A 27,246-nucleotide genomic window follows, 5' to 3' on the forward strand; every position below is an offset into this window, starting at 1 on the left:
CATACTGAGAAGGTACAGCGATTCAGTTACCATCTACATTCAAGTTTAGATGCTGCGACTTATTCTAGTTAAACGATTCTGTCCCACAACATTTTTGATGGAGAAAAACATCGCATTATATTAACCTCAGCTTTATTGAATACTGATTGAAAAGCTGTCACTCAGTTTGAAAGGGGAAAGACGGCATCTAACAAGCTGCTCACTATTTCATGAACTGTTTCCCACAAAGCGGACCTTTGGGGAGGATAATTCAGAATACTTGTAACTGATTAATTCCACACAGAGCAAACTGAGCGCTGGTTATACTGAAACCCTCTTGAGAGCGCACTGCTGTGCAACGCTTTCAAGTTGTATCAACTGCTCCGTGGCTTACACTACAGTGGACTGAGCCGTTCTTACCTTGCTCGTTTGCTGCAACTAACCCAGGTTTTGACGGGCGCTCGGACCAAAAGAAAGGGGGAGCACCATATCACCTTTTTCTGATACATCTGTCTCTTGAATCAGATTGGTTTTGTGGATTTGCGCCGTGGCAAAGGAGAATTTTATCTGGGATTTCTAAGATTAACGTTAGAATTGTTTTTAACTAAGCGAATTGTTTTTTTTCCCTACATGCACAGTTAAGTTGATGCTCTCAATATTTCTATACTATTGCGGTGACTTTTCACGCTGTATCCAGCAGAATTATTGCTTGGAAGATCGATGCACGGGCTCCGGTTTTACGAGATTTAGCATTTCAGAGCAGAAGACTTTTCTTTTTTCCTAAAGCCCATTGTACTGCATTTCTGCTTCACTCTCATCAGAAAAAAAACTGTCACACGCTTCAAGTGCGACTGAAGTCTTAAAAGGAGACCACACTATAAATTATACCATTGGAAACAAAAGTAAGTATGTTTTCCCTTTATACGACATCTCCTTTTTCCAGAAATGAAAGAGCATTCAGAAACGCTTAGAGAGCACGTACTGTACAGGCAGCTAAACATTCAACATTCCTTAACCAATCGTATCAAGTCATGCTGTATGTACTGTGCATTATTATTGTGCCTGTTTTGGAGGTTTCAAAAGTTTTTTTTATTATCATAGTTAATTCTGTTGATTCAGTGGCAAAAAAGGCAGATGGAATGCATACTTTTTTTTGGTTAGGAGTCTTACACACTTGCGGCACACTTTCTATAATACGGTCAAATGTAACTGTTTTTCCCCACTTTGCCTTCCACCTTGCCTGTATACCGCTTCATTTCAATGGCTTTAGATATACATTTTCTTAGATTATTGTTTTGGAGATCGCTGCCATATTAAAATACATAGAGAAATGCTGATTGGTTTAAGTGAATGATTCATTTTTGTACAGTATGTGTTTTGGGTTCGATATACAGCGTATCTCGAAAGAAATGATTGGCATTTGAATGTCATTTTTATAATGTTTAAAAATCCCAACGAGCCTTAAAATAAATTCTATCAACTGTCAAGATACAGTATGTGGTCATGATAAATGAAACACATTCCAGTGTCCAAATATTTCAATTCGATGTACGGAAGGGCAAGTTGACGCTTTAAATAGAGTCCTAGAAACTCCGAAATTCAAGCTGTGAACTGCTAGAATAGTTTTCTAAAATATTTATTTTTGTTGTTTATTGCAAATTTATTGTAAATAAATAACTTCACCGAGGACACTCTAGTTGTGCTGTTCTGCGTCTCAATTCTACAGTATTTCTACCCTCTACAGTACAGGCTTCTATAGAGCGACGGCGTATTCTCGTGTTCAAACACTATTCTAACACGTGCGGAACATTTTTAAATAGACCTGTCCAGTGAATACTCAGCAGTAGTCCCTACATACTGTACATCTCAGAGACGTGTGCATTGTTTTATTAATTTAACCTGTACAGTATTTCCGTAATAGTTATGAGGCTTCGTTTTAGGTGTATTTTTCTGTTGGAACCTATTGATATAGACTGTAGTACTGTAGCTCTCATGCTCAGGTGTGAAGTTCTGTGCTGGTCACTCAGTGCTTCCGTTAGAGGCAAAGTATTTGGAATTACAGTAGGCTGTGTGCAGTAATTTTGTTTTATAACAGGGAAGCGACTGGTACACACAGTCCAGTGACTTCGTCTTAATTGTTTATTGAAGACTCCTTAAACCTACGGCCACAATACAGAAATATACATTTCAGTTTCTCAGTTAAAAAAAAAGTTGTAGCCCACTACCTAAAACTAATCGATAATAAAATTTCAAATAATAGTTACAAACTATTGTAAATATTGTAAAACATGTCATGCGTGACGGGTTTAGAGTCTTGTGATCATGTTTCACATCGTGCGGGCTGGTCCGTTAACATAGCTATATAGTTTTCTGTGCTGTTAAGCTTTTGTATTTCAAAATGAACTGTATGAAAAAATTCGAACTTCTTTCACTCTCGAACGCAGTCTCATGAGGTAAGGAAGTGTACAATTTCTAACAGTTTTAAACATTGGTCTATCCCTTCAAACAGTGCAGTATAAATAATGTAGAGATGAGAATAGATTATTGCAAGCAAAAAAACACGAAAACGCAAAACAACATCATCTACTGACAGAGGTCTGTCACAGTCACTGCATAATAACCGAATCTCATTTTTCGGTACATTAATTATGCAAAATGCGGTGCGTGCAGATCATATGTAAGCTAGGTTGGTTGAAGTACGGTTACGTCATTCTGATCCCCGAAGGATAGGAGCTTCTAGGCTTTACAGGTAGTTAAGAAAGACAAAAATTAATTGCAAAATTAATTCGGTTAAATACCGCGGAGATCAATCTGGCAATATTGTGGCCGCTGAAGACCAGAAATGCCCATTAATGGCATTATTTCCTGAGATCCCTTAATTGTTTCAGGTTCTGACGCAGTATTTACTAAATGTGAAACGTTTCAAAGGAAAACTGATGCTAACCTGCACTCGGATATCACACTCTCGACCTTGATTTCTCATCTAATTTATACAAACATACAGTACAGTACTACTGAAAAAAATCTTTAAGATGGTTATAGGAGACTGCACTTTTTAGCCTCTGTCAGCACAGAACTCGTCAGTGGAATAATAGCTGAGCCGAAAAGTGTGGCCAGTTTAAGTAGAATATCCATTTATTAACTTAAAGACGTATCTGTAAATATGAAAAACAATAACAAAAAGTACTGTACAATCTTTTATTTAAATGCATTGTAGTTTATCACTTGTCAATGAATTGCTGTGGAAATTCCTCAAGGATTCAATTGGTAGACTGTCTCTGTCTTTCACATGGAGATCTGCCAGTAGTAAGAGCCAAGGACTTTGTTCATTTATGCTGCAGCAGATTTTAAAGTATCTGTTGTCTTCACACCAGTTAAAAAATACACACCAAAGTCAATATTTCATTTTCTTACCTTTTCAGCGCTTATAGATCTTTCCCCTTTCAGTTGGACTTTTGCAGGTTCCTTCTGACTGAGCACATTCTATGATCTTGTTGGAATGAAAAGTAACGAATGGAGTTATTCCACTGTGGTATATCGTGGCAATCTGTTCTGTAGCCAGGAATTCTTTGATTAAATGTTTCTTTTAAATGCTCAGTAATCAAGAATAATAGATCCTAGAGGAGAGGGAGGGGTCATTTTGGTATATATGTAATTGTTTACAGTTCCTAATGGTTATTGCTTGGAATAATGTCTTACAAAACAAAACTGAATAATAAAAATGTGTTTCATATAGTCTCAAAATAGTGTTTCATAAAGACTGGCACTAAAAATGTTCCAGAGCAACATAAAAGATTTACAGTGATGAAAATCATAAACTGAACAACAGTATTGAAATACAGTATTTTAGGTGCATTTCACAAATCCTTGATGCTTAACAGGTTCATGGATGTGTGATATCCCTATTGCACAATGTCGCTGTTGAATACAAGTTAACAGATACAATTTTATGTAACAGATATAACTTTTGGTTTTATAAAACAAAGAAAACTTTATGTACGAAAGGCTCCATTCACCTGTTTAACTAGATTATGTGATTTACTAAAAAAGTTACTAAAGAGAAAGATAGCCCAGTTTGTCGTAGCAGTGTACAGCATATACTCTATACTATCTGTGAATGACAATAGATGAGCTCTCAGTCCAAAAGTCTAATAACAGGCTATTAACAGTCTTTAAAGATACTGTCTACCACGTGTAATACAAATCCAGAATTCATATTTTTTAAAGTATAGGTCAGACAACATATTAATTCTATCTCTGCAGACCATTGCAAATCACTCCATGAAGTGACTTTCAAGAAGTGAGTAAAATGAGTAAATGCACCTACTGTATTACCAAATTAATGTTAACTGGTTTCTGAATAATTGAACCAGCAAATATGTCTTTCAGAAACATGATTTGAGCCCCTGAAAATATAAACACAGTACATCGTGTCAAAGAGTGCGAAACCATCCCAAACTCTTACGGATGATGTTATGTAGCTCAAAAAATAAACTGTTTAAAACTTAGGAAGGCTGACTCTGCTGAACAGAAACTGACTTAGCTTTGTCGGTGGTCCATTCAGTCTGCAATGTGACAAGATATGGTTAATAATTTTCTCTAAGCCTATGAGCTTTGATGGAGTCTCAGCTTTCTTAAGATAACTATTAGCACTTTGTGACTTACTTTCAAAGCTAGTGTAATAGAAACCATAATCGCCCAGTACTGGTTCATTATATTCTGACTCACACCGAAGCTTTTGGCTGTCTCAAGAAAAAAACACTAACAGACATTATTGAAAAAAGAACAATGGGTCTTCCTCTAACTGAAAGATGAATGGAAATGGAAATGAAATAGCCATTTTCTCTGTGTGAGAGGTAGAGGTACAGTACAGCATCAGTGCAATGATGCTCTTAAGAACTGAAACCACTCCATCAACTGTTTTGGATTACTGATTTCTGAACAGTATATTAGATCAACATTCAGAACCCAAGCCGAAAAGTCCATGAAACAAGGTACAAAGCAGTGTGAAACTACAATGGGCAACTCTTTGTGATTACTTTGAACACAAGAATGTTCAGTAATGAGTACCTTCAAGCAAATCTAGAGAACATATTCTGACTTTTCGGGAATAACTGGACGACTCCCACCTTGTAACGTGACCTGACCTCATCATAATTCAACCCTAAGGAAGGTTGGATCTGGTTAATACTGCAATGGGAGCACTCAAAGAAAACGCAGATTGCTGCAGTAAGTGGTGCCAGTAGGTGACAATCTTCCCTCTGGACCAGAATTTCCAGGACACAGCCCCAGTATGTTGACCAGGAACATGGCCCTGTGGGAGCTCCCTTACAGCTGAGACATCAAACTAAGTTTGTGGCTAATTAGTCCTGAGGTACTGTTCATAATAGAAAGAGTATTAATCTTAATGTCAGGAAGAGGTTCCACTTTGAGTTTGTACAGTCATTCCAGCAAACTAAGGTTGCTGCTGGAAGAGGTGTTAGTGGGGCCAGCAGGGGGCGCTCACCCTGTGGTCCATGTGGGTCCTAATGCCCCAGTATAGTGATGGGGACACTATACTGTAAACAGGCGCCGTCCTTCGGATGAGATGTAAAACCGAGGTCCTGACTCTCTGTGGTCATTAAAAATCCCAGGGCGCTTCTCGAAAAGAGTAGGGGTGTAACCCCGGTGTCCTGGCCAAATTTCCAATTGGCCCTTACCAGTCATGGCCTCCTAATAATCCCCCTCTATGAATTGGCTACATTACTCTGCTCTCCTCCCCACTGATAGCTGATGTGTGGTGAGCGTTCTGGCGCACTATGGCTGCCGTCGCATCATCCAGGTGGATGCTACACATTGGTGGTGGTGGAGGGGAGTCCCCATTACCTGTAAAGCGCTTTGAGTGGAGTGTCCAGAAAAGCGCTATATAAGTGTAAGCAATTATTATTATTATTATTATTATTCCTGTCAACCTCAATTTCACCCTTAGTGCAATTGGTTAAATGATTCTGCTCTGTGTATCACCTAGATGGGATGTTAGTGGAGAATGATTGTTGTGTGTCTCCCAGATGGGGCAGCTGTTTCAGAATTGCTGCTTGTGTCACCCAGGTGGGGCTTCTGGTGCAGAATGGCTGCTGTGTGTTTCCTAAGTTGGGCTGCTGGTACAGAATGTCTACAGAGTGACATCCAGTGATGGATGAAGTGGATCCTCTCCATTTTATAAAACACATTGGGATATTTACTTTTAAAAAACCATATACAATTTTGATTGAACGTTTAATCATTTTAATGAAATGTTTGCTTCATTCTCGTTCATTTTGATATAATTAAAGCTAAATTAAATAAACTTCTGGACACTTAAGACAAGTGGAAAAAGTTTAAAAACACATGTCCCCTCCTGGTATTAGGATATAAACATTTAAACTAAACTAGAGTTTAAATACTTCCATGAAAAAGAAAAAAGAAAATGCTGTATTTCCTTGACAGTCACTAGCAAAGAACCAAATTCTCCAAGCAATGAAATCTGTAGTCGTGAAATATTGAAATATTCTCTAACATTAGAAAATGTGAATCATAAGAGCATTTGTTTCACCAGAAAAAATAAAACAAAATAGTCTTGTGATGGTGAAAGGACCACGGGATTTTATTAAAGTGTTAGTTAGATCCCAATCTGAAACTCTACTCAAACTGTTGCAAGGCTGGTTGGGAGGTGGACTCTGATGTTCCTATTAGAAGACAGGTACTCTAAAAGTTCTCTGATCATTAGAAGCTGGAATCTCATAACCCAAGAGAGAACTTTACAGGTGCTTTGATTTCCAACATGATTGACAGTGCACATGTTTTCAAAGCTATTGGAGAGCTGCCCAGAATAAAAGAGAGATGAAACAAATGGGCATAATACTCTGAATTAACACAGATTGCTTCTGTCGAAAAAAGAAAACGGTTGACCAGGGCACCACAGGTTTCAGTTTTTTATTTCTGTGGCCTTTCCTCTCAAATGAGTGCCGTAACCCTCCATGTGTGAATTTCCACTATTATAAATACCTTCAATCTCTTCAATCAGAGATATCCAGTAATTTAAAAGGGTTGTGAGAGTCTGGAACAGGTTACGCAATTGTGTGCTTTGATCCAATGACCTGTATCCTATCAAGAAACAGCTGGATTAAATCAGATCCATGATTTTCTAAATACATGAGCTAGATGGGGCAAATACTGTAGCTTCCTTTCGTTTGTACCCTTTGTTTTTATTTATGGTCTGGTTGTACAGCTCCAGATAGAGATTGTGTTGTTACAGTATCATTTCTTACTCTCTAACCTAACTGATAAACATTATACAGAAACTACTTATTTTAGTACTTATGTGCTGAACCGGAAAATAGAATTCCAAATGCAGTGTAAATTTCATATAATTGTGTATAGGAAAATATGTAATAGTGTACTGAAACCACTATATTGTTCACTTGGATGCCTTTCAGAATTGTTTAGATTCCTATTCATTCTGTAGCATGCTTCAAAAACCATATCTGTTGATCAAAAACGACTTTATGCATTGTAAGAGTCAACATATTCTTTGTTCCACTGTGTAACACTACTTGGTCATTTTAAACTTTTTTGCACTTTAATGTGGACCATGTAGGAGCTAAGCTTTCACAATCAATGTGGTTCTCATCCAAAGCCACGAAACAGAAGACTATCCGCAAATGTACAGTATTCAACCAATTCCAGAGGCACAGCAGAACGATACAGTACTTTAGAATAAGTAGTTAAGTGCTTAAACTAGTTAAAGTGATCTTATCCAGCATGTTACAGAAAATACAACACTTGCTACAAACAAACTTCATCACATTGTGTACTTTTGAAAATCCAATTCCACCACAGATTTCATCAATGCAATCTCTATTTGAAAAAGAGATGTATTTGTGACAAGCAATCTCACTCTATGAAAAGTGGAAATCACCTAGGCACTTAATGTAGGTCTTCTCTTTAAAAGACATCAGTGGTCCACAAAATAAAGACATTTTGATATACGCCAGATAGAGGCTGCAGAATATAAAACACTTCCAGATGCTTTGCAAGAAAAGAGAAATATGCTGCTGATCTAAGGTAATTAGTGACACAAGAATTACTGCACCATACGGTCAATGATGATTATAAATAATACACTCATATCTGTCACTGTTGTGTTCTCTATTATCAACTTACATGGTATATATCTTTTACTGCATGTCATTTGTTTTTAAATGTTGTGGAACAATTTATCATTTAAGTGTCCATTCTGTAACATAAAATGCCATGTAGTTAATGCAGACGTTAAATACAAATTGAGATTCAATTAAAGTAGAAGAAGTTGTCAACCTAGCATTCTAAATATTATTATTTTGAGAAATATTATAGTTATGGTGAGATTTCTTCCAGTATTATGAAGAATAGAAAGTCACAACAATGTGTTAAACATCTCAGCTCAGAAATTGATCTTATTTAATAGAATTTTAATAATAAGGTTTATCAATAAATAAAATAACTTTTCAAAAAGAATCACTATATCGAATGTCCACCCGGGCAATGGATCATACAGAGCACTTTCACGATTGCCAGGTACTGTATGTGAGTAAAGATATGCATTAAGTCTGGCCAATTTAATGATTTTCAAGCTAGCCTAATAAGGCTTACCAAAATCAAATCTTTCTGAATAGCTCTAGTCATTATGATTGACTAATTTCCAGTGCAGTGGAGAATTGCTCAACATAAGAACTTTTTACCCTTATCCGTACACTTACTTGTACCAACATGATCATTTTTACTATTTATTTGATAAGCACATCCTGAAATTTAAAATGCTTTCTGTGAAGACACTATCAGCAATGCTGGGAATTCATGAAAAGTAAAGCAGTTTCTTTGGAACTATAAAGCTGTTTCTTTAATTGTCTATATCAACGATTAATAAAGGTGAAATTATTTTATGAAAAGCTGCTCTCTTTGCAGGCATTCATCAGTTCACACACTCATTTCCTGTACAGCTACAGTAAATACTTAAAAATAGTAGTGTTTTGAAATCTATTCATTATCCTACGTCAAAGATGAGCAAATACTGTATATTGCAAAAGTTAACTACTTTGGAACCCTGTGAAGTCATTATGCTGCAGTCAGGGAACATAATCTTGTCCACACCTATAGATCACGTACATAAGAAACTTGCTGTACAGAAATTATTTGACTTGGCTAAAAGCTAGTTCTATGATAATAAAGCAGTATCTGTGCAATATTGAGTTGGACAGGTGTTCAATATATCATTGCACCTCTATGTAGATGAAATTCACCCACAAAGTGAGCATTTCTTTGCAAATACATCAGAAAGTGGAAATCGTTAAACAAAATCTAATTCAAAATCAAATTTGAAATTGTGGAGGTTCAGTTTTAAAGTTTGACCCAGACTTGATTTTTAAAAAGCAAAGATATAAGAAAATGTGGCTTCTTATACAGTACAGAAAATACATTTCTTTGATGGTTTTCAACAAAGTGCTGTATAACCCAAGGTTATATGGTTAAAAGAACAAATGTTCATTCCATTTATCTCCACTACCAGTAGACCTCCGTAAGTTGCTACGACATATGTCGGCATAATCACAGATTCAAGAGCTTAATCAAAGCACCCTGCTTTATATAACAAGGACTAATGTCCCCTACCTTACCCAATTCCCCCCACCCAAAGAACATTCTGTTCTCCAAACAGCACCAGTGCTCATAGGCATAGTGCAATGTAGCCATGTGGAACACTGAATCATAGGTCACACAATCAAATTTTAATCAAATGTGTCTGGAACTGGATCCTTGCAGTTTGCTGTACCACGTGAACAAATGTCTCCGACAGGGCTGGGGTTGATCAAAGGAGGCAGTGTTTTCTTACATTGGATCCCAAGTCTTCCTCAGCTTTTTTTGTGGCTTTACCCTGCAGATACTTGGAAACATAGCAGAGGGTTCGGACGGAAAAGCTGTATTTGGAGTCCATAGGGGTGCACACAGCTCAAAAGGATGTAACACCTTTGTCTTGTGAAACACGTATCTGAGAGGTTATTGGATCTAATTTTGATCCACCCAAGATGAGTGTCATAGCTTTAGAACTCTTCTTAAAGTGCACTTAAATTGGTTAGGGAATAAGGAAGAGCAAAGTTCACTGGCTCAAGACCATGGTCATACTATCATATCGGTCTACCCAGAATTATTGTTAAATCTGCATTTGAGAAATGCCTGTGGTGTAAAACAAACTTAAATGATTAAATAGCAAATTAAGCAAATGGAATTTCTTCAGATAAAGCTCTTGAAGCATTTGCCCTTAAAAGTTATTTTGCCGTGCCACCATCATGTGAACATTCTCAGATTCATTCTGCCTAGCTGCACTATACTCAACAGATTTCCAGTCTGTTAGGTGTCCTATTGCATGAACAATCAGGATACATTTAATGACCTGGGTGTACTTAAGACTGCAAAAAGAGTTCCCCCTCTGTCATAAGCAGGGCATAATTTATGATACATGCAAGGTGCACTGATGGATAGAGATTAAGGGATTGTGTGCCCGCGCTTTAATGAGTTTGTGTGTGTGCATGCAAGTATTTGTCGACACTGTTGTGCTAACGATTGTATTTCTGTTGATAGCTTGCCAAGATGTTATTGCATTGGGATTGCAGAATACTCTAAATGACTCTCCACCATTCAGGATTATGTCAGTGTCTGAGTGAAAATTATCACTGGAAATAATTTATTTTCAAGTAGACTACAGCCTCACTAATCAAGAAACATTACAGTATTTTTTGTCTTTTAATGTATTCACAGTGCTTAAAGTGCACATGAATATGTTACTGCTTTATGCAGAGCTAAACGTTAAATAAAGCTCCTAACAAAGTTTTTCTGTGTCAAAAAAGAAACTGGCAATAAGTTGTTCCGGGGATACTGACCTAATAACAATTGTTCCTTAAACTGTGGACTGAATTATTAGCAGGAAATCTCAGTGTATCTAATATTAGATTTCCATCATGCTCTGATATCACATATAGTGGGGTGTCTCAGCCCCACTAATTAATTTACCATTGCCCTTTAGAGATGATTAACTGCCTGCTTCCAAGTTCAAAATGATCGCACAGCAGTGAAGAAGTCTTTGTGTAAATGTCCCAGGCCTCCTCAAACAATCAGAGCCATTCATGGAAGCAAACAATTTTCTTTAACTAGATCACTGGATATGGAAGGGAGACTCTAGACAGGTGGAGTGGGGGTGGAGTGAACCATAATACGTTTAATACTAGAGGAACCAGGTCAGCACAATATGTAAACAGATCACCTTGACTAGAGTGATGGCTTCTTAAAGGAGGCTAATTAATGGAACAGTCCCAAGAGGTACATGCACTGTATCACAGACCTTCATCTTCCTATTCATTTTAAACTTTTAAAAAATATTTTTAGTAGCAAATATCTGGATACTGGAGTGTAATCAATCAATCATCTGAATCCACAATAGTTGGTGCATCATGAACAGCCGTGTGTAAATAGTAAAGAGTCTGGTGTAATTTACACATTGAGCTGATTCACAATATTCCTTTGATGCTGTGTACTGTATGTACGTGTGAAATCTGAAGAATAGAGATTTGTGTGCCATGTTTTAATCGAGCATGTTTGTCTTCCATTCCTGGATCACGTATAGTCTAATAAATGAAAAGCCCCATTGCCTATTAAGAACCAGGTGCCGATCCAGTGTACGCAGAATGCATAGGTAAAAAAAAAATCAAACCGAAGGCAAACACAACTGATTTCTAGGCCCACCCTCAGCCTGTGAAGCATAAGAAATCAGCATAGCAGGTCCATCAGCCAATACCCTACTCCTCACTCCTCACCCCCCCTATCATCCAGCTAGAACGTTTATAGAACAACATTAATACCTAGAACTAAAAGATGCATCAAATAAAAGGGTGAAATCTGCATCACAGCACAAGAATGGTGAAGTAAGGATCAGTATGAATACCAAACAAGGGCACCTGAAAAAAAAACATTTTTCTCCTAATTAAGACCTTCTACAGCATCCCTATCCAATGTGCCAAATGGAGACTGCAACTGCTTGTATTTGCATTCATTTGAATAATGCTTGAACCTTACAGTACAAACATCTGAAAGAAGGAACTAATGGAAAACACTGCTTGCGAAATATTAAAGAGCACTACTGACAGTCTTTAGATCTCAAGTGCAGTCTACTAACAAAGCAGCACTAAATGTTGACATCTAGCTAATGGTTTTCCATTGCCAGACATGTACAGTACATCTTGTTGATAATTTATTTACAAATGTCCAGATGCATCCCTCGAAGAAATTTGCTCTGATAACAAGGCTGGTTGGATTCCTGTAACTCTTTCTTTAAATACTGTCTCCTGTTCTAAATGCAATTTCCCTTCATTTCCAATTGTGTCCTCTGGTTTGTGTAAATTGTGATGATCCTGGCTTTGCCAAAGGCTCTTGAGTTTTTTTAATCATTTGAATTGTGTCCCCCTCACTATCATCTCCATTAAATAATAAAAAGATTAACATATTTTAGCCCAGGTAGTATTTCCTTTACCCCCACTTTGAATTGCTGTCCATAAGATGTTTTCCTGCTTGCAGCAATATTACTTTTGTATCATGGTGAATGAAATTGCCCGTAAACTACAACTACATGTGTTTGCTACTTGCATGTAATCCTCTCCTTAGCTAATTAAGTGTACAGTTGTTTGGCCACTCTTAGGTTCTGTTTAAATCTTTACTTGCAGCTTCTACAGTGCTTTCTGATCATCCTATTCTGGTATGGTCTAAGAACATGACTAATGTACCGGCTATACCAGCTATACATAAAAAAGTACAGTAGATACTTTTAGATCAAATTAGGAAGAGCTTCAGTCCTAATCACCTAGTAAACCAAACAAGCAAGCAGATCAAGATTTACTTCACCAATTACATTAAACTCCAATCTGAGTATTCACCCCTCATCTGTACTCATGTCTATGCATCAATCAGTTATTAAACTTGTATTTCCTCGAATGTTTACTGCAGAGAAAAAGAATTAATCTAACAGAATATATTATCATTTTCTCTGGTATATCCCTTACTGCTATTGCTTAAAGTCCTCTAACAATTAAAGAAGAGCCTATCACTTTCTAAATTCATGCTGACTGTCCCAAAGCATCCTGTTGTCATACAGATGATTCTCAAATTAAGTTTTAATTGTTTTCATTACCTGGCATCCAAGAGAAGTAACTAGTCATCCTCATCTGTTTAAATTAAAAGTAAAATAATTACGGCTGTAATTTACGTGCTTTATGTAAATATTGTTTGACCGGGAACAAAATAGTTAACTATTTATGACTTTGTGTATAGAGCTCCAAAATGAAAGCTAAGTAAATAACTGCCAGCCAACACAATTCAGATTACATGGGGAAATGGAAAGGCATGCCTTCTATTTCAGCACCATGGACAGCAACATACGGCATGCAATCTGGCTGCTACAGACCTAAAGAACAGAGTTATTAACTCCATCACTAATTATGTGATCAACACATCAACAAATAAATTAATTAAAAATCTTGGTAACTATTCATACTGCCACAAAAAATTACCTAAGTGTTTATTTAGAAACATGGTGTGATTAGGCTGCGACAGGATTTCTAGATGGTTCTTATCTTCTTTGTTTGTTTTTAATTAGAGCCAGCTGTACTCGAAAAAAATGGTTTTGGTTTTTGTCCTTTAAATATTAGTCAAAATCACAATAACTGTGCAGTTAGTTGTATACAAAGGGAGAAGGCATTACACATTAAAAATAAACACATTTAAAGCCAGCATTGAGGCTAATTTAGTACAACATTTTGAAAAGAGGGTGACAGCTGCTGAAACAAACAGCTCCCCCAAAACAAAATGCCTGTAGTTTGTTCTGTGAAGGGCTGAATAACTGACTACAGATCGCTCTGGTCATAAAAAATCTCATATCAGCCTCATGCTTTTGCAGTGAGCTGAGCTTCCCTTGTGTTGTACTTTAATTACTCCAGATGTTCCAGCATTAAATGTTACTTGCTACCACCCCTAAGTACAAACATAAAAAATTGTATTTTTTGTACATTTGTAATTGTACAAAAAAATGCATCTTACTTTTTACATCATTGTTTTTTTAGCATTTAGCATTGTTTTAGTTTTAACATAAGTTTAGCATCAGTTATACTTTTAAAATCAGTTTAAGTGAATTCAACTATTTGGTCTTTTACAGGTCTGTTGTAGTTTCTAATCGTGCCATACCTTTTCAAGACTTACTCCATCATCTTCATCCATTCGTGCCTGAAGTTGGTATGACTTAAGACTTCAACAGACAACCACTTTAAACTGAATTCTTTCCCACTGTGTTTACGATTAACATCATCATGTGATTAATATCATGCTAATACAAAGGTAATTCTGAATTAAGATCAAATTAACATTTTTTCTCTTCATGGAGTGATGAATGCTTCCATATTTGGAAACACAAAAACATGCCATTTTCCTGATACCAGAATAATTTATGGTATTATGCCAATTGCCATTCAGAAAGTGGTATCAAAAGGGTTACAGTCATATCACCAACAAACCTCTTGTGTTTTTCTTAATTTTAATCCTTACTCTAATAATTAGGTGTGACATAATCATTTTGATAAGGTCAAAAATGTTTGATACATAATTACACTTTCTGCAATTCTTTCTTTGACATATCATATGAGTGTATGGTACATATCACCTATGATGAGTCAGAACAACACATGCAAATTCACAGAAAGGATTTCAGTCTCAAGTTCCTAATATCTCACAGAAACAAGGCTAAATTGACAGCCAATTTGACCAAGTGACTGCACATAGTCAAATGTATTGTATACAAAATGTAAAAATGTTAAAACAAGCTGTAGTCTAGTTCTTGTCATAAATATCGAATACGATTCAGACCACACAATAACAAAGGCAATCCTAACAAAATTTATTGCCATGTGACAAATTTTGAACCATGACCTGGATAATATAAACATACAGAACATCCATGAATGTGTACATTTTGTTTTTAAGGACAATTTGATCTTTTCAATCTAGGCATGAAATTGAATAGGTTATCCAACTTAAAACATGGTCCCACTGATCAACTTAATCTTTTGCATCTGCTTGTTAGACGTTTCCAACTCAAGTCTGAACCAAATGTTCTGGGAAGTACTGGCGTACAAAATACTGCATAATATACTGTAAGTGAAAAAGAGATGACCACTACAACCACTAAAACCAAACCACATCCTTTCACAACGTGACCATATTAGAGTGCAACAACATGTACAGAGGTGGCAAAATATGCTACTTAAGATAAAAAGAAATACACAAACTCCAGACACGTTAACATGAGTGCTCCGCAAACATAATACAATTGACAAAGGATAGGGGTGTTAGCTGGAATGTCTTCTTATTCAGTTGGGTATGACAACAAATTTATAAGTGTCAGAACCTGCTCCTTAGGTAAAATATGTAGGCTGTCAGCATCTCTCCAAATTGACTTATTTCCCAGAGAGGTAGTTTTTATCTCTCAGTGAAACAGTTACCCAAGGGACTCTCAGTGTGCCTAGAGGGATGTGGTGATGTTTGTGAGGCTCACGCCTGTTCCTGTACATGTAGAGTTAGAAGCCTGTGAAAGCTTGAATCTGTAAAATGGCTCAATCGGGTGGGAGAAACAGAGGACCGTGTCTGTGGTCTTGCACTGTTGCTACAGTATGTGAGTGTAAGCACCATCGCTGTGATTCAGATTGTAATGGGCGTTCCCAAATTAGACTAAAAAAAATGGGCAGATATCACGCTTTAATATATTGAGCTCTACTATATAAAATGAGAAATTGCAAACACAGTGTAATTGACCAGACATGGCCTCTATGTTCTAAAGCTGTGGTGAACGTGTCATAAAGATGATATACAAAACCAGCCTACCAGGTAGAGGGGTGCTTTATTTTTATGTTAGCTCACATTTGGAGGTTGGAGATGTGCCATTTACAATGATAGCTTTGTAAAGACCTCTTTTAGAACATTATGTAAAATTGTGGTTGCCATGTTACAAAATAAAAACATATTGCTATCCTGGATAGGTGCCAGGGAGCACCCTGACATCCTTAAACTCAGTATGGCTCAATGAGATCCTCTCGCCCGTTAGCTAAGAGCAACCAGAACAGATAGATGAGCTAAGAGGCTGTGCCCTGTTAATAATGAAACATCCCAACCAAGAGGCGGTCTGTCTGGAGCCTCTGAACCCTGATCTCTTTTCCCTCTTTTTGCATTTCCCCTCTCCCTGCCTCTCTCTATAAAAAGACACCCCTTTCCCTCTGTCTTTCTCTCATGCCAAACCCCTGAGCAGTAATAAAGTCAGTGAGCTGCAGTTACCATCTCCTGCCTCTCTTTCTACACCCCTACCTCTGCAAGGGAAAACTGGGAGGAATCCCTGTAATAATACAAGAACCATTATCACTGCCATTTTAACATGACAGGGCACTGAATTCAGAAACTGCAGGAAACAGTGATGGAAACTCACTTTTTAATTTTCTACTGTGACACTAGTATCATATACTGAAAAGCAGAAGCAGTGCCTCTAGCCCCTGTAGGCAATCTGGACAAGATTCCAAGTATTGGGAAGAGAGGATCCAGAAACACTCAGCAGGGAAAAGTATGGAAGTTGGGAACCGGGCTCCTTTGAAACCCATGAAAATACAGAAGAATATGCAAACTCTCCAGACAGGCACCCAGGTCTGGATATAAACCCTGGAGGTGTGAGATAGCAGCTCTAAATGTTACAGTATCACCATGTAGCCCACAACCTGGGACCTTTGGGGTAATCTTAAACTCATTAACCACACCTAACTAACTAAAAAAAAACTAATACTGTTTATAATGAGTAACATCCCTCATTTTATGTTGTTAAGTCTTTTAACTTTCATCCCCTACAAGTATTTATATTATAGTCTTGTTTCTTAACTGACTTCCCCTGCCAGTTGAATGAAAATAAATTCAATTTGCAGGAAATGTTCCTACGTACAACAAGATTTTATTCATTCACTTCCATCCCACGTCTCTTTTCCAGTACGGCTTGTAGATCATCTTTTATGTTTTCTATTTTGTTACAATTGTAATTGAAAAAATAACTTTTACAGTGCAGTGGTTGTCACAAGTTATTAACCTGATGTTCTGTAAACTCAAACGCAAACAATCCCTCAGCCCACTTGTCAGTTTTAATCCAAAAGATTTCCTTCAGAACGCCTTCAAGACAGGATTCTGATAAGAAAGGAATGGTATTTGGTGTTTTCTTTATAGCCATTATCTACCCCTTTAGCTGTTAGAAAGTATTTACCCTTTCTGGAACAGACTTTAAATTATTAAACAATTTTGCAAGCTTTGAAACCTGTACATTTCTTTTTGCATCTTAAATGGCTGTGGTCAAGACATGAATTTTAAGGCTTCTAAATGAAACAAAATCGTTTTTGGGATTCAATCCAGAAGAGACAAGCTGAGTTGATTTTTTCTTTCAGAGAGTTTGGTGCAGGACAGCCTTAAGAAAGCGTCTTTCCATGGAGAAACACTGGTGACAGGGAGCACTATTCTATAGGAGGTGCCATCTTTCAGATGAGACATTAAACAGAATTCCTAAGAGTTTGTTCATTAAAAATCCTATGACTGTTCCTAAAACTAGAGGTGTGCTGTTATCCTCTGCATGCTCCCTGAACTCCAACCTAGGGTCACACAATATGGGAGACCCAGATGGGGGGTGCATTTCAGTGATGGATGAAGTGGTGTATGTAAAGTGCTTTTTATATGAAAAATACTATATAAAAGCAATTAAGTTTAATTGATAATACAACAACATTTTAAAACATTGCACAGTAAGTAACTGATCTAGATTAGGAGTTATTCATCTGTGAAGGGATATTTTCTCATTTGAAAAATTACAGACCATGCATACTGGTAAAAACATTAGAGCCATTAGATTACAGTTTAGTAATAAAATGTTCACATTTTTTAGATATAAGGAGCAGGAACTCGTTTTATCTGATGGTTTTATAGCATGTAAGTTAGTTAACTCACCCTAATCTGTATTATGCATGTTACAAAACAGCGATATTGTGCCAGATACAATGTATGTTTAAGGTAAAGACTGTTTAGAACTTAGAGAACTTAGATACAGTCATTATCTGTTCTGGTAAAATGTCTGTTATCTTAACTGAATGTTAATATCTTTGTGATATAACCTCCTAAGACAACCAATACCACTGAATTCTCTCTACAATGAAAATCAGATACCTTCTGAGCTGAACACAGCACACTACCAAGTGGTAGGTGAGATGTTCTAGTTAAAGAAAGAGTTTTAAAAACTGCTTCCAGTACTTACGTCTGTAAATTATAATGTATTTTTCCCATAACAGTCTTTTTTTTTGTGGTAAGAGAACCTTAGTGGACACTTTGATTAAATTAATGTTGTTTGTAGCAAATATACAGTATACTGTAATGAGTCTTGGTTATGTCCGAAATATCCAAGATGTTTTTTTATGACAGTGTACATTACAGCTGTTAAGTACTGTGCATGGGGGTTAATGAACAGACAGAAAATGCTAAACATTCAAAGTCTTTCACAGATGAAATACATTACAAAAGCAGTGCTGTACTGGGACTTGTGTCACAGGAACAGCCGCAGTACAGAGCAACACTCAACACTCTGATCAAAGCATGCCTGTGATTTAAACCCAGAGAAAATGAAAGCTGGAAATAAGAATTAAAGAGTTTTATCTGTAACAATAAACACGGACAAAGATAGGAATGTTCTCTGTAACAATATAAACAACATCAAAGACGTCCAAAGAATTTGAAAGAATCATGCCAGGCTGAGAACCTCAAGTCAGAGAGGGTATCCTTCTCTGCACAGCATGGGAGACTGTGAGCTATGCGTGTTGTCAGTTAAGGAAATACAGCTTCTCTGAACAATACTTTGCTGTGGGCGCTGTTAGACAAGCAGTGTGAAAAACAACAGATGGCTCTGACAGTGTACATTTTAATACTAGTACAAAGCTCACAGCAGTGCACAAAACTGATTAACAATTGGAAATTCCAAATTTGGGAGCTTATGAATAGAAATAATTGATTCATCTCTTTCATGAGTAGACTTAATTAATGAGACTATTTCTAGTGCTCTAGAACAGCTATAGTTGCATTTCTACACTTTCAGAACTCTTGATTTTTTTTTCTTATAGTATAAGTATTTATATATAGTATACAGAGAGTGTGTCACAATTCTTCTACCTGTCCACCAATTTTTTTTCCTGAAAGAGTAGGCAGATAACACAGTAATTTTGAAATCCACAAATAACAATAAAGCCCTAGGATTCTCAGAGGCCTACGATGTGAAATAATGGTTGGAGTTCTGGACTTCCAGATGAAGGGTTGATAGTTTGAGTTGACTTAACATGAAAGAGCAAAATATACACAAAAGGAAAGATAAATTATTTAGGATTAATATTAGAAAAAAGTGACCTTTATACTTTAGTGAATAAACCCATGGCTTTTAGCAGGTTGAACTGTGTTTTGCAGGGTTAAGGAATGGAAAAGAAATGCCTTTGGATGTCAACACATGCAGTAATTTTATTGGGCGATCGTAGGAATCTTTCAAATGGAGCCGTACACATTAAAATGCTGAATATATTGAAAAAAAACGTTTAAGAAACAAAGTTTTGTTAAAAACCCTCCAAGCACTTTTACCCTGTAGCTGGGTTTTGTCATGCAGGAATGTTTCTGGCACTGAATTTAAATCTATAGATACTGCTTATAACAGAACGTGTATGACTGGAGACTCCGTTTTCAGATCAGCTGGCACTCGTGAGATATCCACATGAACATAAACACACACATACGTCAACATTTCACTATCTAAACAAAGGCGATAACGCTGGTTTCCAACGTAAACAAACTAGTCTGGAATTCCGGGGAAAGCTTTGATTGCAACGTGGGTGCACACAGAGCAAAGTAAAGTAAGGTTGTTCCCGTATTATCAAAATTAAACATTAACTCAAACCAAACAGCTGTTTTCCTTTGTTTTAGAAGTGAAATGAACCAAATTGGTGATCAACTCACGTGTTTCAAATAAATAAACTGTTTGGATTTCTCACCGGCAAAATGGTTTCTCCCGCAAACCTGTAGGACCCAAACTTTGGCGTGGCAATAGGGGCTGGCTTAGTAGCACCTGTTTCAGGATTGCGCATGCTTGGATTTTGTACGAAGATACCATTAAAAGGGGGTAGTATTTTCTTAAACAACAGTTATGTACATAAAAGGAGTATGATATTGTATTTTTGGTAATAATATGTTCGTTGTTTAATTGTGTACTTAATGAAGAAATGTGTATATCAGAATTCTGAGTATTATTTAGTAAATAAAATTTTTGGCTTTATATTGGAATATTCTAGGGGGAGGAGTTTAACCTAGAAAAGGAGCTCTTCAAGATAGGAGGGGGGAGATAGGAGAAAGTGGATTGGGGGGGGTAAAATAGGAGCTGCCTACAGTAATTAATGCATATATTATTGTACTATAGCTTTGTGTTGTTTTGTTTTTTCCTGGTTAGTTTGTGGTTTTCACTTTGTTTTTTTGGGTGTGGACTTTGGGAACACAGTTCCTCGTAATAAACACCATTGCACATCTTTGCAGTTGTGGCTGTGCCATCGTTATTGTTATATTCTATCTATGCCTGTAAACTCGTCAAGGAGGAGACTGTGACAACGTGTCATATCACTCCTGCTTACATATGGGGAGGCTGATAGCAGCACTGTATGCACCTTCCCTCCTTACTAAACCACTCTCTCATCCCTCTAAGACTTCAGAGTTATAGCTACCCTGCTGAATCCTCCTGGGGCTCCTCTGTCTGTGAACAGGCTCGACTTTATCCTCCATTGAAATCTCAGGTGCCAGGCCCACCAGAGGCAAAGACAGGCATGTGTACTTATCCAAAGGAAAGAGCAAAATACAAAAAGACTTTCACATTTCCTCACTGAGGTATTCAGTTCCTGTCTAAATCTATGTAAGGCTCTGTTACTCATAGTCAAAGAAAAATTGAAAAAGTGACTTAAGATTACAATCAAAGCTTATGACTTTCAGAGGTTGTTGGGAAAAAAAAGCAGACTTGTATGGCAGGATGTGGCCAGTGGGCCTCGTACTTTTATACTGTTATAGAATCCATTCAATTTTAACCACAACCCTTATAAAAATCCCTAACAAAATATTTGAATGTTACACAGAAAGAAAACATATCACCCTCCTCTGCCTCTGAAAAGTAAAATCTATTTTAGACATTTTTCCATCACTTGCCTCAGTGTTATGAAAACGTAAAACACTTGTTCCATTTCACGCCAGTCAAGTGAACGTCACTAATAGCTGAGCGCACAGCTTCTTATCAGAGAAAAACATGCTGCTCAGGGTTTTAAGGAGGCATTTTTCCAACATTTGTAAAACAAAAAGTTAACCTGGATGCTATGAAAACTGAGCAAACCTATGATTATAATTTGCAACAGATCCTGTTTTATTTACCAATTGCATCATACTGTATTCCATAACTATTCAGCAAGCTCACCTAACAAGTCAAATAATTGCATCTAAAGCCACACAATTAGTACAGAATGTATCCTATCTGTTAATTACTGGCTTCATTAGTATGGACAAGCAACAGAATCTCTTTACTCCAGTACAGCAATTTTAGTTTACTACAATGGCAATTACTTATGGCACTTAAGTATATTGTTTGAGATTTGAGATTGTTTATTGTAATTGTCTATATCCTATGCTCAGAAAACAGACAACTTATACAGACAATTTCCGATACTTCATTTCTGAGCTTATTCTCTGCCCAAAACCTTTTCCATTAAGCATCACCAGTGTGATACTGAACAAGGTGATGGTTATTAGTAACAGCCGCCATTCACTACAGCACAGCTTTAAAGACACACGTCTGATGTTTCTGGTAGTTTTGGATCTGCACTGGCTGCTATTGCAATTGAAGTCAGTTTAAAGAATGTTAATTTGTAAAAAGTTGCACTATTAAATTCTCTCATGGGTCTGCTTATGGCCATTTATTAATTAATAAACAGCAATGCAGGGTATGTAACATTGGATTAGGTGACCATTAATAACAGCCAGTTATAACAAAACATTTTAATGAAGTGCTTGAAAGCTGCTGGTGACACAAAGCCAATGCATCTAGTACTGTGAGTTATCAGACTTGCCGATTAACAAATAAGGACAGCTTGTCTAATAGGTTATTAGAATTCCCTTATCCCTTTAAATCAATAATGTGCTATGAAGATACTGGAAAAAATACAGCCTCCGAGCTTTTAATGCACTCATGAAAACTAATTGCTCCACTGGGCAAACATCCAGTAAAAAAATCTAAACAAGACCTATCTCTTTACATCACTGGAGAAAACAATGTTATGCTTATAAAATTGCATTACTATTCATGTTAAAAATCATTCTGTGGTTATATTGCCAGGAAGTCTGATTTGTTAACAAAAAGAAACAATTATTGAGTGACTTATGGATTAAACAGCCTGACACCTATATAGGCCTGTGATGAGGAAGGTGATTTAAAGCTAAATTGGGTTTTCTCATCATTTCCTCACAGTGGCCTGAAGCTCCCAACAGTGTGGATAATAAGAGTAATATTATATGACGTATTAACACAATTTATATCCCATTTTGCAGCTGGGCCATTAAACACATTGGCGAGGGACAATCTGGTGTCAAGTGATTTAAGATGGTACTGCTATGCTTGAAGTCACACCACATAGCAGAGCTCACTATTGAGGAATACATCAGCATGTGATTATCAAGTTTGTTTAACTGGGGTCAGAGTTAGAGATCTACTGTATATGACAGGATTTTATATTACCTTTGCTCACAAGGGCATGCACTGTCTTTGACAGAGAAGCCCCCAGTTTTTTATTGAATTTAGATTTGCCTTTTTTTTTCATTTTATCATGTAACCACTAATCTGAATTTGCCAATTGTGTGCTCACAGCCCTCAAGGGGAGAATAAAGAAGGGTAGGCAGGCTCTTCTGACCTGCGTACCCACTGAAACACTCATTTCCAAACCGGTTACAAGCTCAGTGGGGCACAGGAGGTTCAGTGCCATTTGGAGAACAGGCACGTCCCTCACTGTTACCATCACAAGCCTGACAAGGCACTGAGGAAATTCCAAGAGTCGCAACTTCACTAAAGGAACCCTTCTCAGTGCAAAACACCTGGTGAGCCAATTGCCTGTCGCCATTTGGGAATCTTGGCCACCTCCAGCTTTTAGTGTCAGTGTAACAACCAAGACTTGAGTCTCATGTCAACTGTTTTTTGTTACATTAAGGGTAGAATTTTAGGAAAGCTCTGTGAAAAAAACCCCGAAAATAATGAAAATGCAAAAACTTTTGTGAAACTAATAAAGACTAAGCTACTTATAATTAAGAGATGGGATTTAATCCAAAAGTACTCTCGTCAGAGTAGTAACACTGGTTGCTGGTTCTGTCTTTTTTGCGTGGCAGTGAAGGGTTTGCCCCTTTTTGTGCTGTGGCTCAAGCACCAGCCTTTGTCTAACTTTCTGTGTGCTTTCTCTTTCAATTCTAGATCACACTTCTCTTAGAGAAAGAGGACCTACTTCAGAGTGCAGGGAGCTTGTCTTCCACCTGGCACAGAATAGAGACTAACCCGTTTCCTGTACCGCCCGCATGGATTCCTTGCTCTATCGGACTGAAGCTACAGCTGTTTGAGAAATTAGCAGGAACGCAGAAGAAAACTCAATTTCAAGAGACTGAGTCAAGGCACAGTTTTAAATAAAAGAATCAAAGTATTCTTTCAACACAAGATCCTAAAACAATCTGAATGTCCCTCTGTTAACTTTAGTCATCATTGCCACTTAACCAACTAGATGTCTGCCTTTGTATGACTCACTCATTATTGCCTGTTCTTAGGTCACAGATTCTGAATTAATAACTTCCAAGCAGACTTATTTCCTTCAAAAATCCAGCATAGCCCAAGAGAGGAAGCTACCTTCTGTGACATTCATTCTGATTTCAAACCCCACATCTGCTCAATGAGCAGGAAATTATACAAAACCTGAAGAAGAAACAAAGGACGAGGTTTGCTGTACAGAGTGCAGCAGCTACATTTCAGAAGCTTGTTCTTGAATAACAAAGACAATGCAATAGAGGCAAATTAAACAAACCCTTTGAGTGGTGGTGGTGCAAGCTCTGCAGTGAAAAACAAGAGCTATGCAGTCAGAATTATAATTAACTTCCAAAGCTGTAGTGCCAAAGCTCTATCAGGACGGAGCTTCAACATGAAACTTGAGACGAGTTTGCACCAAAACTAGATCTTCAGGTCTGAAAGAAAATTGCAGAGAGTGATGAAAGATAATTAATCATTATAAAACTCTACTGACAAAATGTAGAATGTGAGGTTTGATTGTGATTGAACCTATTGGTCAAAGGGTTCTAATGAGGCCTTCCCCTGCTCCCCTCTACACAGAGCCTAATTGTGCACAGTTAGATGATGGACCGAGGCAATCACTCTGCTGACGTTTCCTTCCAGATCATTTCTGGAAATACTTCGCAGAACCCTAGTGATATGCTGATCTCTTGGGATGAGAACACCATTTTAGGTCTGAAGATCTCCCTGTCTATTGTTATGGCGATCATTACCCTGGCCACTGTGCTGTCCAATGTCTTTGTCGTCATCACCATCTTCTTGACTCGCAAGCTTCACACCCCAGCCAATTTCCTCATAGGATCCCTGGCGGTGACAGACCTCCTGGTGTCCATCCTGGTGATGCCCATCAGCATTGTCTACACTGTGAGCAAGACCTGGTCACTGGGGCAGGTCATGTGTGACATCTGGCTCTTGTCAGACATCACGTGCTGCACAGCTTCCATCCTTCACCTGTGTGTCATTGCTCTGGACCGATACTGGGCTATCACTGATGCCCTGGAGTACTGCAAGAGAAGGACCACCCGCAGGGCTGGGGTTATGATTGCCGTAGTGTGGGTGATCTCCATCTCCATCTCCATGCCCCCACTCTTCTGGAGGCAGGCCAAGGCTCATGAGGAGCTGACCGAATGCAACGTCAACACAGACCAGCTCTCATACACGATCTATTCCACATTCGGCGCTTTTTACGTCCCAACTGTGCTGCTGATCATTCTCTATGGTCGCATCTACGTGGCTGCCAGATCCAGGATATTCAAGCCCCCATCGTCCTGTGGGAAGCGCTTCACCACCGCCCAGCTCATAGGGGGCTCCGCCGGGTCTTCCCTCTGCTCGATCAACTCCAACTCCAACCAAGAGGGTCACCCTCAGCCCGGGGGCTCCCCAGTGTTCATGAACAATGTCAAGGTGAAGCTGGCAGACAGCGTGCTGGAGAGGAAGAGGATCTGCGCTGCCAGAGAGAGGAAAGCGACCAAGACTCTAGGGATCATCCTGGGCGCCTTTATTTTCTGCTGGCTGCCTTTCTTTGTGGTGACTTTGGTGATGGCCATTTGCAAGACTTGCTGGTTTCACGCAGCTCTGTTTGATTTCTTCACCTGGCTGGGGTACCTGAATTCCCTCATCAACCCTGTGATCTACACTGCTTTCAACGACGAGTTCAAGCAGGCTTTCCAGAAACTCATCAAGTTCAAGAGATGCTACTAAGATCATTTGTTTTCATCTCAGCCCCATTCTAATTTTTGTCAGAAAAAGCAATGATTTAACTACCTATTACTGTACTGTGAAGCACATTTGTATAATAGACATACTGTACAAGGTGATTTATAAGTCACTGTGCATTTTAGCATATTGAATCATGCAGCTGATTAAGGTGCTTCATGGCCTTTAAGTGATTTCATGATGTCTATTAGTGCATGGTGACACTGTAGGTATAGCATAACCTCACAAATAAAAAAAACACTTTTGGAATTGTAATGATAAAAGATCATTTCCTGCCTTAAGATTCCTAGAATTTTGAAAACAAAATAAAATACAAGTGGTGTCAGATAGGGAAACGGGCTCTTTGTGAGGGACCTGTGTGCTTAATATGCACATGCTAAAGTGCCATGTCAGTGTACGCAAAACAAATGAACAGAGACCAGGAGGTGAAACTGTAGAGAGCAGAAAAATGTCAATACTATTGTATGTGATTTTCTTTCCTGTTCAGGCGTTGGTCAAATGTAAATCATCCTATAACTTCTTTTCTGTAGCTGGGAAAGCCATTCCAAATGTGCAGTAATCCTCATTTTAATATATTATGTCCAAACGATGCTATAAATTGAAATAAAGATAAATTATGGGAAGACCATCACTTTCTAGTGAAAATCATTTGCTGCTGTTGCAAGGAATTATTCTTCAAAATAGATTAATTTCCATCTTCATCACCAATCTTATCAATTCTTTTACTGGTGTTCAATATGTGTGTTTGAGTCTTAATATCCTGTGCATAATAATTAATGATATATGATACCACAGTGCCCTGGCAGAATAAAATATCTTGTTTGATGCCATGTCATGTCATGTCATTTGCCAAACCCACTTTATACCGTATGGTGTCGCGGGAAGCTGGAGCCTACCCAGCAAGCAACGAGCGCAAGGCAGGGTACACCCTGGACAGGGCGCCAGTCCATCACAGGGCAAGAGCAAGCCAATCACACATGGGCACAATATGGAGGCCACAGTAAAGGCTGAGGGGGGAAATTTGGCCCAGACACCAGGATAACTCCCTACTCTTCTCGAGAAATGCCCGGGGATCTTTAACGACCACTGAGAGTCAGAACCTTCGTTCATGCAAAAGACGGTGCCCACTACAGTATAGTGTCCCTGCCATTATATCGGGGCATTAGGACCCACACAGACCACAGGGTGGGTGCTCCCCGCTGGTCCCACTAACAACACTACTAGCAGAAACCATAGCTTCCCAGGAGGTCTCCCATCCAGGTACTGACCAGGCTCAGTGGGAAGCCAGTTGAGAGCTGCAGTCAAAAGTTACCAGGAGCGGGAGTGAAAAAAGCCTAAAGTTATAATCTACTGTGTCAAATCTTAAAATTGCATGTCAAGTCAGAAGATGCTATCTCAAGTTGTTTATGTGTGATTTGGACTGCTTTGCCTAAACTAACCTGTAACACAATAACCCAGGACATAAGTGACTAGGATGGTTGCTAGGTCCCTTTTCAGGCCATAAAGGCCCATGGGGAATGGGGTAC

At 38.1% G+C, this 27,246-nt stretch overlaps 1 protein-coding gene across 1 annotated transcript; it reads left to right on the forward strand.

Annotated features, from left to right (window-relative positions):
* On the forward strand, nt 1-26,545 carry htr1d (5-hydroxytryptamine (serotonin) receptor 1D, G protein-coupled). The gene is made up of 2 exons (XM_088602970.1): nt 1-881; nt 23,645-26,545. The coding sequence occupies exon 2, from the start codon at nt 24,566-24,568 to the stop codon at nt 25,703-25,705; it is 1,140 nt and encodes a 379-aa protein (XP_088459096.1). The 5' UTR covers nt 1-881; nt 23,645-24,565; the 3' UTR covers nt 25,706-26,545.
* The last annotated feature ends 701 nt before the right edge of the window (nt 26,546-27,246 follow it).

The sequence above is a fragment of the Lepisosteus platostomus genome, chromosome 13 (assembly GCF_059453375.1).
Source record: "Lepisosteus platostomus isolate fLepPlt1 chromosome 13, fLepPlt1.hap1, whole genome shotgun sequence".
Taxonomy (NCBI): Eukaryota; Metazoa; Chordata; class Actinopteri; order Semionotiformes; family Lepisosteidae; genus Lepisosteus; species Lepisosteus platostomus.

Coding starts and splice junctions, on each gene's coding strand:
- htr1d (XM_088602970.1), top strand. CDS start 24,566: ATGATGGACCGAGGCAATCACTCTGCTGACGTTTCCTTCCAGATCATT.